Here is a 13,491-nt window from a genome sequence, read left to right as displayed (position 1 = left end):
GGTGGGCTAGGAGCGAGGCCCATTGGTCCCGGTTCCTCCCACCAACCGGGACCAAAAGGTCCAGACGAACCGGGACCAATGGCCCACGTGGCCCGGCCGGCCCCCTGGGCTCACGAACCAGGACCAATGCCCACATTGTTCCGGTTCTACACTGAACCGGGACTAATGGGTTGAGCCGGCCTGGACCATAGCCCTGTTTTCTACTAGTGAATGTCAGTGAATACCATAGCTGATGAACCCAAGAAGAGGTCTATGTGATCACGGCAAGCCGTAGTGGATGCGCCACTATTACCATTTCTTGCAAAACCTCCGTCAACTTGTATCTTCGCCACCCCGAGGCTTGACGCTGTCCATTTCATTGTATTTCTCACCCGCATCCCACCCGTAACTGGATGCGTTGCTTTGCAAGACTCAGTTTTCAAGGACTCCAATTCGGATATGAAGCTAGTGACGAAGCCATGAGTGGCATGTGGACTCTGAAGGATTCCCTCATGGATCGCTTTTCTTCTTGCTGCCCAAATAGCCTATAGAGTAACAACTAACTTGATCATGCTAGCATGTGGTAAGTCGTCGATAGTTGAAAATAGCCAAAGCTTGGCATTTGGCTCAGTCGACGCTTGAACATAGTCAGCCACATCATCATCGACCAGAGCCCAAACGCAGCGGGCAATAGAGCACTCCAAGAGTGAATGGCGCCAACTATCCCACATCCCGCAAAGCTGGCATTTGTCATCGTTGGCCATATTCCTTCCATGCCGAACATCTTCAGTGGCGATGGTGTGCTTAGCTAATCGCCACAAAAAATTACGAATCTTTCCCGGGACTTGGACTGACGAGAGCGAGGTCCAAGATTTAGCTTCAACTTCATAATCAGAAGAACCTGTATTCCCTTCGAGGCAGTCTTCTCCATGCCTTTTTGTATCTGCCAACATACGATAGGCCGATCGCACCGTGAAGATGCCTCGCTGTTGTAAAACGATTCTCTCTCTTTAGCAAAAGTTTTTCTATAGAAAGAGTATAAAATAAATAGAATCAGTATTTTTTTTAATAAGACCGAGGCTCCACAAACGCGACGTTTCTCACCCTCAAGGCCCACGAAAGGCAAAGCTGCCACGGCTCTCAAGGCCCACGTATGTTGATGTGCCCAGACACGAGCAAACACGAGCCCAGCTAACCTCCTGAGAGAGCCCAGTCCCACCTCGCCTAGCCGAGAGCATCGAGCGGGAGAGCTCGCTATAAAAGGAGAGCCGAGTGCACCCTTGTTCCATACTTACCTGGACGGGGTCGACGGGCGATCAATAAGGCCCGTGGCCTAGGTTAGTGGCCCACATTGCACCTGGTGAGTGCGCCGGCCTATCATCTCCCTAAGTGGGAGAGTGAACGTCGTAATTTGTGGTAGAGGAGGTACGCGTTCGTGCAGCCCTTGCCAATTCTGTAAAATTTAATTTTGGCCCCTGGTTTCGAAGCTGGCTTAAGCTTTTGCTTTGCTGCCTTTTACATCTAGGTCCCTGAATTCTTGGCCCTTAACATTTCAGTCCTCACTTTGAGGTTCGCATTGAATTAAATTTCTTATTGAAGCATGGTCTATATATAAGCTTGTTAACGTAAGCATGGTCTGAGCTTCAAAGGACCACCCCCAACTCTGCAGTGCACGTGTCTTGCTAAAAGTCTCAATGACAAACCACAAGCGCAGCATCAACCTTTTTTTCCCATCAATGTGGTTATCTCGATTGTCGTCCGTTTCAAAACATGTATTGAGTCGAACAAAGAGTCTGAAACACACTAGTAAAAAATGGGACGCACTATGATTTCAGGATGATGTTAGGATCAATGCGGTGATGCTCGGTCAACGGGAGAAAGATGCGTCGCAGAAGGTGACGTTTGTGGCGAATCGTTTGTGTCGTATAATTCGATCAACCAAATAGGAAGTTGGTCGGTCGAGCACTTGCCCTCACGCATGAAGCAATGAGACACACAAAAACCGTTTGAATGTCCTAGCTTAACCCAACCCAAGTTTGTGGCGAATCGTTTGTGTCATATAGTACACCTCGTTCCTTTTGTTTCTGGGGTACAAGCTTGCTTGTTTCCATCCAACGATTAGTCAATTTCTTTTTAATGGCGGCGCTTAGTTAGATCCCACCGATCGACCTTCTCAATACCTGGGTGAGCATCGGTTTGCTCCTGCCTGTGGTCATGGGGATTAGTTGTCCGTTTCGAAAACGCGTGCGAGCAAGCAGCAGTTTACTTAGATTGTGTGGATTAGTGACCATCAGACTTTTATGAAGATGGTCATTCAAATTCACTATGATTGTCCACTTGTTTTTTTGTTCCGGTACTCTCTAGGATTTATGGTTTTCATGGATATTGTTTTGTCCCGCCTTGTGATTTGTTTTTTCTTTGAACTAGGATAATCCATTTTTCGGTAGTTACAAGATGTAAACCCATTAAGCCGCACTTTATGGGCACCCTATGGGGGTGTCATGTCATCATCAACACAGCGTCGGCTTATTGGACCGGGTGGGACACGCTCGTTGGTTGATGGTGGGAAGGAAATTTGAAGGAAGCTATGTAGTTGCCTCACCCCGCTCAAACACACTCGGTTTCCTCCCCTCATATCCGACAATGACGCGTAGTAGCTAGCTTGTCATGGTACGTAGGTTTATTTTGCATGGTTTTGTATGGTTATATGGGATGAAATATGAGAGACTCGAATATACAACACCAAGTATAAGGCGTGACATGTCACCGTTTGCGGACGCACCCAGTCACGTCCGCGGGCATTTGAGTGGTCCGATTTGCCTAGTCCGGCCGTAGATGCTCTAACTTAGCCCATATTGAAGGTATTGCCTTTGGATAAACTTTATTCCTAGATTTTAGAGGTTTGTATATACAATGACTGTATAATCATGTCTTGACCAATATAGCTCTTTGAATCGTAAAAAGAGTAAAAAAATACTTATCCTTTTTTAGTGACCGTCAAATACATTTTTTCTACCACTAGCAAAAGGACCCATGCATTGTAACGGGATTTTTTTTATAATCTCCAATAGTCATGATCATATTTTGCTCAATCTCGTGAAATAATGTTTTTTTAACTCATGAACATATTTGCAATCTTGAACATTTTCAAATTCATAAGCACTTTTACAATTTTTTGAACATTTTCAGAAGCCAAGAATATTTTTTGAATTCATGAACATTTTATACTATTTGCAAACATTTTTTTAACAATTTTCTTGAATCAGCGCACATTTCTAGAATGGACGAACATTGTTTTGGAAATTGGTGGAACAATTTTTGAAATACACGAAGATTTTTTTTATTTAACGTACATTTTGGAATCAACGAACATTTTAACAATAAATAAACTATTTTGTAAGTCACGAGCCATTTTTAATTTTTAGTATATTTTTCCATTCACGAACATTTTTTGAATTGGTGAAATTTTGTTCAATTTCATGAATCTCTTTTAATACACGAACTCTAAAAAATCGTGAACATTTTTTGATTTTCTGAACATTTGTTTTCAAAATCTTGAACATTTTTTGAATAAGAAAGCATTTCTTATAATTTTAGGAACATATTTTCAACCCACAAACATTTTATGATCTATTAAATATTTTATTTGAAAATCCTCAGTTTTTTAAATTTTTGGACCTTTTCGAAGTCCCAGATCATTTAAAGTAGAAAAAAAACAGAATGACCATGAAATATTTATCTGCCTTGCGGGGCCGAAGTGCGTCAATTAATTGTTATGCAACTTCTACTGGGCCATGCCCAGGCTACACCAATTCTGATGGGCTGTTCAGCCTCTCCCATTCTCTCAGTCCCAGGCTACAACCCCAACCTCCAAACACCTACCTCTGGAACCCTGACCTCGCCGCCGCCCGTCCGCTCGCACCACCGACGCCGGCGATCCCCACGCCGCCCTGGTTCTCACTCTTGCTCCGCCCGCGCGGCTTCATTTGAGCTCACCATTTCGTGGTCACATTACTCAGATTAGCTCTCGTGGTGCTGTTTGCAGATCTAGCATTGTCGACCTCAGCGATGGCGTCGCCGTCGTCGGACTCGGACAAGCGGGGCGAGCTGCGGCCCCCGGAACACATCGCCGGCGAGCTGCCCCGCGACGCGCTCTACGACATCCTGCTGCGTCTCCCGGCGAAGGATGTATGCCGCCTCCGCGCCGTCAGCCCCTCGTGGCGCTCTCTCACCTTGGACCCGCTCTTCGTCAAGGCCCACGCGGCCCGCCACCCGGGCCCGCTCCTCGCCACCACCTTCGCCGACGGCGAGTCCCGCGGCGTCAGCATCGTGGATCTGCTCTCCGGCAACGTCATCAAGCGGATACGCACCTCCGACCCCGACCTGAGAGTGCAGCGCACGCGCCTCGACCGTGTCTGCCTCGTCGGAGGGCGCCACCCTCTGGGCGTGCCTGTCACCCTGCTCGACCCGGCCACGGGTGCTGTCATCAGCTCGTCGCAAGTCATCTCCATGAAGTATGCTGGTTTGCTGAAGACCAGAAAGGCATCCATGGACTCGTGCATTTTTGGGAAAGTCCCCTCCACAGGAGTGTACAAGGCGTTCCGCTTCCTTGAAATTCGCCCTCTGGTTAGTCCGCAGCAGCTCTGCGAGGTCATGACTCTCAACGGCCGCAGCCCTGGACGGTGGAGGGCAAGACCAGGACCTCCGGGCCGTGTCTTTTCCGATCACACCATGAAAAGCGCGGCCATCGATGGGGTCGTGTATTTCTTGATGGATTTTTCAAACATGTATCAGTCGAAGGTGACCATCAAACCAGCCAGCATAGCTGCATTCAACCTGGAGACAGAAGTTTGGATGCCGCCGATTGATGGTCCGGAACAAGTCAGCAGCTTATATGACGAAGAAGATGTGCTTCCTGTCTTCGAGGACCCCAGAGCTGTGGGGATTCTCTCCATAACCAATTTGAATGGGTCCTTAGTGGTGGCGCAGGTTCATCATAGTTCACCTCAATCGATGGACCTATGGTTTCTGATGGATCGTGAGAAAGGTGTCTGGGTTAAAAAGTACAGCATAGGTTATTACCGACGTGAGGATCATTTTAGTTATCCTTTGCTGGTGTTAGATGACGAGAGGATTGTCTTTGTGATGCAACTAACGGGGCTGCTACAGGTTTATGATCCAAAAACAGAAACTTACACAGATTTGTGGCAGCTGGAAGATTTCCAGTCTATGTGTATTTACACAGGAAATCTGCTGAGTCAAGAGGCTGGTTTTCACCGCTGAGGTGAGTACTGTATTTGTATGCACATATTTACCATGTGTCAGAGTGAGGCTATAAAAATGAGTTAAGCCAGTTCTAAGCGTCATTCTCAATAGTCAATACCCAATCATTTTTTTCTGATTTAGTTAAACTTGACTTGTTAATGTCGCTTGCAGTTATGTAGCTAGTAGCTCTCCCAGCTGATAATATAACAACTAACAATGACATCTAGTTGAATGTTGGTTTAAGGATCAATAAGTAGACCATGTAAATAATAGCTCCTCCTCACTGGAGTTTTGTGAAGAACCATTAAAAAAAGGATATACTGCCATCTTAGGAAGAAACTGGCAAATACTCTCTCTTTAACAAAATGTAAGATGTTTTTTATGCCCTATGCAAAACCAAAAAACGTGTTACATTTTGGTGCCGAGGGAGTATGTATTTGTAGGTTTATATTAATGTGATTTTACTAGATTAATGTAAACCGAAAGGGCTATTTCATTATTTTGATTCTTAAGGCCTTTTTGGTTATTCTTAGACGCCAAATTGGATTGCAGATTTACTGGGGCCTAGTTTGTATTAATCTTTATATGTACATCAAGCAGGATCTTCTAAGTCATATCTCACGAACTCCACTTTTTTTCATTCGCCCAACGATTAGCATGGTCATTAATGTATTAAGTATACCCTAAAATAGCCTAACAACATGCATGCATAGATTTTTACCATTTGGATGTCAGTGTGGGTTTTGGTGGTATTTTCTCCCAATCAACCTAAGTAGCACAGCGAATGTTTCTTCAGCCATTCTTTTGTATTGCTGTATTGTCAACTTATTGTATGCTCTTGTTTACTGACACAAGCTGGCTAACAGGCAAGCTGGTCAACAATGAGCGTTTCAATTTCCTTTTCCTTTTTGCTCATTTAAGCTTGAGGGGCAACATAGTTATTATGATAATTTTGAAGAATATTTTTGTAGGCTAACAGAATGTGACATACTAATAAAGAGTGCAGCAGTTTCACCAGGCGCTAAGGATGGTGTGTTTTAGACCCGACGAATGGTATTCTATTGAAACGAGCAAATTTTGCCTTGAATTATCCTTTTTCGGTTAATAATAGTAATAACATAACACTGTCTTATTAGTTGATACACCAAGTGTGTTGATTAAGGCCGTGTTTGGCATTGTGGTGGATTATGATATCCTATTTGGTTGAACCGATTTTACATGTCTTGTCATTTTTGTGTCAGCTTTGGGTGTCATCTTCAGAAAAGGAGCTGAAAATTGCGTTTGGAATTTTTATGCGTTGTAATTGTCAATGATCCTTTTTATGCTGCCGAATTTTTATCCCCACCATGGCGTAGCACAGGAGTATATCGCTGGCTTCACTCTCTGTTTGCTTGGTGTCTAATGTATCTGCTGCTCTTTGCGCTTACAGGCCAAGCATTCTACAACGTGCATCATCCAAAGAGGCGCCACTCTTTTTCCTGATGACGATGTCGCGTGCTGCTAATTTGTCGATGAAGCCAGTTTGCTCAGTTGAATTGTGCGAGCCTTCTCGTGAATCTTTTTACCGTCTGTAGAATCTACTTTGCTAGTATGTTTCGCTTGCATGTGTGGATGGACCATGCGTGACAATGTCCTGGAGGACTCTTAATCATGTATGCATCGGATTGTCATCTATCCTTTGTCTTTTTGTGAAAGCAGGACTGACAGTTTGGCTTTGTGACTCTAATTTCAAAATACATTGTCTGCGAGTCTCTCTTAGGAGAGGCCATGAATTTGGAAAAGAAAATTACAACTTCATGGAATAATTGTTATCTTGGGAGCTGGGAAAAAATAATCTTAAAACCATGAAAATTCGAGACCGGTCCCTTTTTTTTTTTCTTTCTGTTGTAACCCTATTGGAACGTGGTAGAAACTTTACACTGTCATGGTTTTCTGCATTACTGAAACGTGTCAGTTTTGTGTTAACTTGAACGAGCCTTCTTGTATTCCAGTAGCTAGTCAGGCTGTAGAACCATGTTGGCAAAAATCCCTTGGATCGTGTGAAGATGCGTGGGCTAATCTAATCAGCACGAGGGACAGGAGGAGATCGTCGCCCAACGCACGCGATCGCCATTTCACATGGCCGGATGGATTCTCCACGGAATCTGAGGCAGACAGGCGGGCCCTACCTTAGCGCACGCACTCTCCGTCCCTCTCTATAAGCTCGTGTGATGAGCCATCTGGACGGATAGCATCTGGATCTCGGACTGGTAGTTGTTATTAGTCTTCAGGCAACAGAAAGAGAGCGAGCATGGCAGGGCAGGGCAGCTACAGCCGGCTCGCCGCCGACGAGGCCGCCGCCGCCGCGACATCCGCCGACGACTACGACTCCAAAAAGCTCCGGCTGCTCGGCTACGAACCGCAGCTCAAGCGCAATCTCTCGTACGTGCTCCTCCTAGTCCTACTCCACATTAACTTTTCACCGTCTCCATTTCATTTGATTCAGAAATCGCACTTGCTAAAGCGTGCTGCGAATGCATGCAGGCTGCTGTCCAACTTCTCGGTGACCTTCTCGATCGTGTCGGTGCTGACGGGCATCACGACGCTGTACGGGACGGGGCTCGAGTTCGGCGGGCCGGTCACCATGGTCTACGGCTGGCCCATCGCCGGCGCCTTCACCGTCGTCGTCGGGTTGGCCATGGCCGAGATCTGCTCCGCCTACCCGACCTCCGGCGGCCTCTACTTCTGGAGCGCCAGGCTCTGCACCGAGCGACGCTGGGGCCCCTTCGCCTCCTGGCTCACCGGATGGTAAGATCACTCAACTCACTTCACTTATTGCAGTCGACCGTGCAATTCGTACTAGCCCGCCATGAATGAATTGAAGAAATTGGAGTACTACGTGGTTAAGTCCTGCCCGTGCAATACCGGAATATCCATTTCTCAAGATAAAAAACCCTGGAATTTCTGGGAGGGAGGGGGCGTAAAAGTCTTGACATGACGAATTTTGAGGCGACTGCACGTGCTTCTCCTTGAAACTATAGTGCGAAAATTAGATGTTGAATTGAATGGGCGTAGTTTTGCCTCAAGCTGGAAAGAGACGTGCAAATATCTTTTGATTCATTTCTTTGCATGAACTGGACCGGTTGAACACGAGTAGTAGTACATCTAGTCCGGCCGGCACACAGAGTCCATGCTGCACTGCACGTGCGCTGCCCAAATGATCCCATTCTTATTTCTTTTTCAAACGACATTTCCACAGCAGTCTTTTTTTCTTTCCGAAAAGGATCAAACCTATACTCCCTCCATTCCACAATGTAGTGCTTCCTCTATCTACGTGCTTCAACTTTGACCGTAAATTTAACTATCAAGACCGATTGCGGCGGGAGCAAAAGTTATATCAGTGATTTCGTATTCGAAAGAAGTTTTTAATTATGTAACTTTTTCTCCCGCCGCAGTCGGTCTCGTTCGTTAAATTTATGGTCAAAGTTCGACCTCGAAAAGCGCGGGCGCACTATATTTTAGAATGGAGGGAGTATTATAAGGATTTATCAAAAATATAAAACACCTCAAACATAATAAAAAATACATCGAGGTCCATGTACCATCAAACGAGACTACTGCCACCGCCAAAACGAAGCCAGTCTGACCTTGTCGATGACAACGGGGATGTCTTCATGCACATATCCATAAGGATCAGCGCCTCGGAGGAGCTCGTCTAATATGGTCTGACAACTGAACTTGAGAAGGACCGAAGCTCAAAAAATTGACTTGAAAAAGAAACGTCCACATCCGCCCAAGCGCCCCCTCCCCCTACGAGGACTAACCCTATTTATCTATTAGCGGAAGCCGAGGCATCAAGATTCTTCTCCGTGCCACCAACCGTCGGAACGGCTGGCAGTTCCACAACCGTCTTAGCTAGCAGATTCTGTGACAATCAGAATCGGGATAGAAATTGGAATAATCTTTTTCTTTGCTCCATCCAATCAGATGGAATCAAAGTTGCCAGTCTGTGCTAGTGCAAATGGATCTGCATTTGACGTTGTTTAACGGGGTGACGTGGATCTTTGGCTTGTGTTCATGTGCTCGCTCCACTTGCGTGCTTTGACATGTGCGGCTGGCCACTAGACTCCTGATTCACGCCATAGAATCTGATCTTGATTTTTTTTTCTGGGAAAAATCTGATTTTGATTTGATGGTGACGGGTGTTTGGATAGTAGTATATGCTACTATTAGTATGGGGAGAACATTCAGTGATATCATTGAATAGTACTCCATCTGTAAAGAAATATAAGAGCATTTAGATCAAGTGATCTAAACGCTCTTATATTTTTACACGGAGGGAGTAGTATATGCTACTATTAGTATGGGGAGAATATACAGTGATATCAACTCCCAGATCCACATGCTCTCATTGTTTAAAAAAATCAATTCTAAATATTTTAATTTTTTGAAAAAATGTGACTGTTCAGAAGGAATGTGTTACAACCCATAAAAAATCAGCTTCAAATTCAAAATGCACATTGAGAAAAAAAGATCTAGACGTGAATAGTGTTAATTTTGCTTTTGCCTTTTTGTGACGAGTAAAGTGCATTGTAGGTCCTTGAATTATTTCTGGGGGGTCACGTAGGTCCTCAAAATATGAAAATCGTTATCCGGGTCCTTGAAGTGCAGTAAGCGTGGCATACAGGTCCAACGTTTGCTTGACCCCATCTGTCTGGCCAGCTGGTGCCATTGACCGTGACAAGTCGGATAGGGGGACCCACAGGTAACGGACATTGGTCAACAGTGCACCGGCGAATAGTTTTTCATACGCGATAAACAGTGCGCCAACATTTTCAACTTATCGAATAGTTTTTCAATGTTCATGAGTTTAAAACAATGTTCGCAAATCAAAAATATTTTTAAAATTAATCATTCATGAACATTTTCAAATTTATCGTCCGCGAACATTTTCAACTTTATCATTCGAAAACATTTTCAAAATTTTCGTTCGCGAACATTTATTTGAAAGTCATGAGTCAAAAATATCTTTAATAAACATTTTTTACATTATCGTTCGCAAACATTGTTTTAAAGTCACAAGTCACAAATATTTCTTTTAAATGTTCACAGCTTACAAAAATGTTCTCAAATCACACATGATTTTAAATTTATCTTTCGTGAACATTTTTATAAATTTGTGAACAAATATTTTTCAAATTTATTGTTCATGAACTTTTTTTATGTCGCAAACCACATATATTTTTAAAGTCATGAACAAATATGTTTTTAAAATATTTTCCAAATTTATCGTTTGCAAACATCTTCAAATTTATTGTTCGCGAACATTTTTTCAAAGTCATGAACAAATATTTTTCGAATTTATCGTTTGTGAACATTTTCAAATTTATCGTTCTTGAGCGGTATGGTAGTGCGTTATAGGATTTTTGACTGTTTTTTGCTATCTTTTTAATTTACTCTTCACCCGTGCATTGTTCATCGCGTATGAAAACTGTTTGCCGATGCACTGTCCACCAACATCCGTTATCCTACGGGGCCCCTATCTGGCGTGTCACGGTTAACAGTGCTAGCTGGCCAGTCAGATGGGGTTAGGCAGATTTTTGACCTGAATGACACACTTATTGCACTTCGAGGATCTGGATGACGATTTTCATAGTTCGAGGATATACGTGACACTCCTGCAATAGTTCGAGGACCTACAGTGCACTTCACTCTTTTGTGACACTGTTCATGCTAAATTTGTCATTTTTGGTTTCTCAATGTGTATTTCGAATTTGAACCTGATTCTTTTAGGTGCCGTAGACACATGCCTTGTGAACACGAAACATTTAAAATTGCTGTTTGAAAGTTGGTATCATGTGAGTATTTAAGGGATGGTATCACATGATACTTTCCCTATCAGTATGTATGGTTCTTCTAATTTTTTTTTTAGAACCAGTATGGTTCTTCTAGTTGGGACAAGACAAGAACCATTCCGGTAAATTATCTGTTTCGAGACAGCCTCTAATGATGTGATGTTTGTTGTCTACTCCCTCGGCTGCGTTGGCGTTGCATGCATGCAGGTTTAACATCGTCGGACAGGTAAAAACTCTCAACCTTCGTCTGTCTGAATGTGTTTTCTCATTCACTCTGAACTCTGAAGTGACAGGAGAAAGAATTTTGTTGCAGTGGGCAGTGACAACGAGCGTGGACTACTCGCTGGCGCAGCTGATCCAGGTGATCATCCTGCTGAGCACCGGCGGCAACAACGGCGGAGGGTACCTGGCGTCCAAGTACGAGGTCATCGCCATCCACGCCGCCATCCTGCTCAGCCACGCCCTCATCAACAGCCTCCCCATTGCGTGGCTCTCCTTCTTCGGCCAGTTCGCGGCCGCTTGGAACATGCTAGGTGTCTTCGTCCTCATGATCGCCGTGCCGGCCGTTGCTACGGAGAGGGCCAGTGCCAAGTTCGTCTTCACCAGTTTCAACACCGACAACAGTGCCGGAATACACAGCCATCTCTACATCTTCCTCCTGGGGCTCCTCATGAGCCAGTACACGCTCTTAGGATACGACGCGTCGGCGCATATGGTAATTGAGGAGAGCTTTTGTAGGTGTTAGGACACTGACAACATATGTAGGTCTCTTGGTAACGCTATTTTGCTCATGCATGCATGGCATTGGCATGCGCGCAGACGGAGGAGACCAAGAACGCAGACACGAACGGGTCCATCGGGATCATCAGCGCCATCGGCATATCGATAGTGGTCGGCTGGGGATACATACTCGGCGTCACCTTCGCCGTCAAGGACATACCCTCCCTGCTGAGCCCCGACAATGAAGCTGGAGGGTACGCCATCGCCCAGGTCTTCTACCAAGCCTTCAAGAGTCGCTACGGCAGCGGCGTCGGCGGGATCGTCTGCCTGGGGATCGTCGCCGTCGCCATTTACTTCTGCGGCATGAGCTCCGTCACAAGTAACTCGAGGTGATCATCATCGTCTTCTTGGGTATCTGCATGCACTTCTCGATCGGCACATAGCTAGATCTGAAATCTCACAATTTCCACGTGTTTGATGGCTAGGATGGCGTATGCTTTCTCGAGAGACGGCGCCATGCCGCTGTCGTCCGTGTGGCACAAAGTTAACGAGCACGAGGTGCCCATCAACGCCGTCTGGCTCTCGGCTTTCGTCTCCCTCTGCATGGCGTTGCCGGTAAACATGAACCCTCTTGTCTGGATTGACACCCAGTAGTCAATGTACTACTACAACAGTACAGCTACATGCTCCAGTTAATCCTGCGCTGATAAACCCTCCGATTGGAAACTGCAGTCGCTGGGCAGCCTGGTGGCGTTCCAGGCCATGGTGTCGATCGCCACGATCGGGCTCTACATCGCGTACGCGCTGCCCATCTTCTTCCGGGTGACGCTGGCGCGGAAGCACTTCGTGCCGGGGCCCTTCAACCTCGGGCGCTATGGCGTGCTGGTGGGGTGGGTGGCCGTGCTCTGGGTGGTGACCATCACCGTGCTCTTCTCGCTGCCGGTGATGTACCCGGTGACCAGGGACACGCTCAACTACACGCCGGTCGCCGTCGGCGGGCTCTTCATCCTCGTCTTGACGTCTTGGGTCGTCAGTGCCAGGCACTGGTTCAAGGGACCCGTCACCAATTTGAGCGGCTAGTTTCAAAGTGTGCGAAATTGTTGTGGCGGAACGCCATGTGACGGGAATTTTGCTGGGAGGATTAGTTGTCCACTGCAGCTACTGTAGGCTGGTTGTGTCCGAGATTCTTAATAAAATCTCATAGAATACAAAGGCCTTCCACAGGAGAGATGTTGTAATTAATTTCTTCAACATGACTGGAAGGCGTGCGATTGCCCTAAATCTTACTCCCTCCGTTCGGAATTACCAGGGCCGGTCCTGAGATTTCTGGGGCCCGGGGCGAGACAACACGGAGGGGCCCTAAAGCCACATAAACAGATATACTCATATTTTTTCTTTCTATTTCAACCGCAAATATATATTTGGCAAACTATAATTTACATTCCCTATATATATATATATATATATATATATATATATATATATATATATATATATATATATATATATAGGTAAATTGTATTGTTAGATGAATTACTAGCACTTTCATGCTTATTATTTTTTTAATCTTCCTACAGTTTTCTCTAGTTGTTCTTGACAACAACTAAATCTAACAACTATTTAAAGAAAAACTAATTCCTTGGAGTTGGCAGTACTAATACTGCTTTTTGCAGGGAATCAGTAGAGCACTTGT

At 45.2% G+C, this 13,491-nt stretch overlaps 2 protein-coding genes and 1 non-coding gene across 3 annotated transcripts; all 3 read left to right on the top strand.

Moving 5' to 3' along the window:
* The first annotated feature begins 1,266 nt into the window (after nucleotides 1–1,266).
* Nucleotides 1,267–1,427, top strand: LOC119273919. Its single transcript, XR_005135048.1, has one exon. It is a non-coding gene; the product is annotated as a U1 spliceosomal RNA (small nuclear RNA).
* A 2,399-nt stretch (nucleotides 1,428–3,826) lies between these two features.
* Nucleotides 3,827–6,970, top strand: LOC119267111. Its single transcript, XM_037548425.1, has 3 exons — nucleotides 3,827–3,932; nucleotides 4,025–5,263; nucleotides 6,674–6,970. Exon 2 carries the CDS (start codon nucleotides 4,048–4,050, stop codon nucleotides 5,260–5,262), a length of 1,215 nt encoding a protein of 404 aa, XP_037404322.1. The 5' UTR covers nucleotides 3,827–3,932; nucleotides 4,025–4,047; the 3' UTR covers nucleotide 5,263; nucleotides 6,674–6,970.
* A 514-nt stretch (nucleotides 6,971–7,484) lies between these two features.
* On the top strand, nucleotides 7,485–13,079 carry LOC119267110 (amino-acid permease BAT1 homolog). The gene is made up of 7 exons (XM_037548423.1): nucleotides 7,485–7,665; nucleotides 7,768–8,031; nucleotides 11,286–11,304; nucleotides 11,392–11,793; nucleotides 11,898–12,187; nucleotides 12,284–12,413; nucleotides 12,531–13,079. Exons 1-7 carry the CDS (start codon nucleotides 7,535–7,537, stop codon nucleotides 12,876–12,878), a joined length of 1,584 nt encoding a protein of 527 aa, XP_037404320.1. The 5' UTR covers nucleotides 7,485–7,534; the 3' UTR covers nucleotides 12,879–13,079.
* The last annotated feature ends 412 nt before the right edge of the window (nucleotides 13,080–13,491 follow it).

The sequence above is a fragment of the Triticum dicoccoides genome, chromosome 3A (genome assembly GCF_002162155.2).
Source record: "Triticum dicoccoides isolate Atlit2015 ecotype Zavitan chromosome 3A, WEW_v2.0, whole genome shotgun sequence".
Taxonomy (NCBI): domain Eukaryota; kingdom Viridiplantae; phylum Streptophyta; class Magnoliopsida; order Poales; family Poaceae; genus Triticum; species Triticum dicoccoides.
Note: the sequence above shows the minus strand (reverse complement) of the source record. Positions and strands in the feature narration are given on the sequence as shown.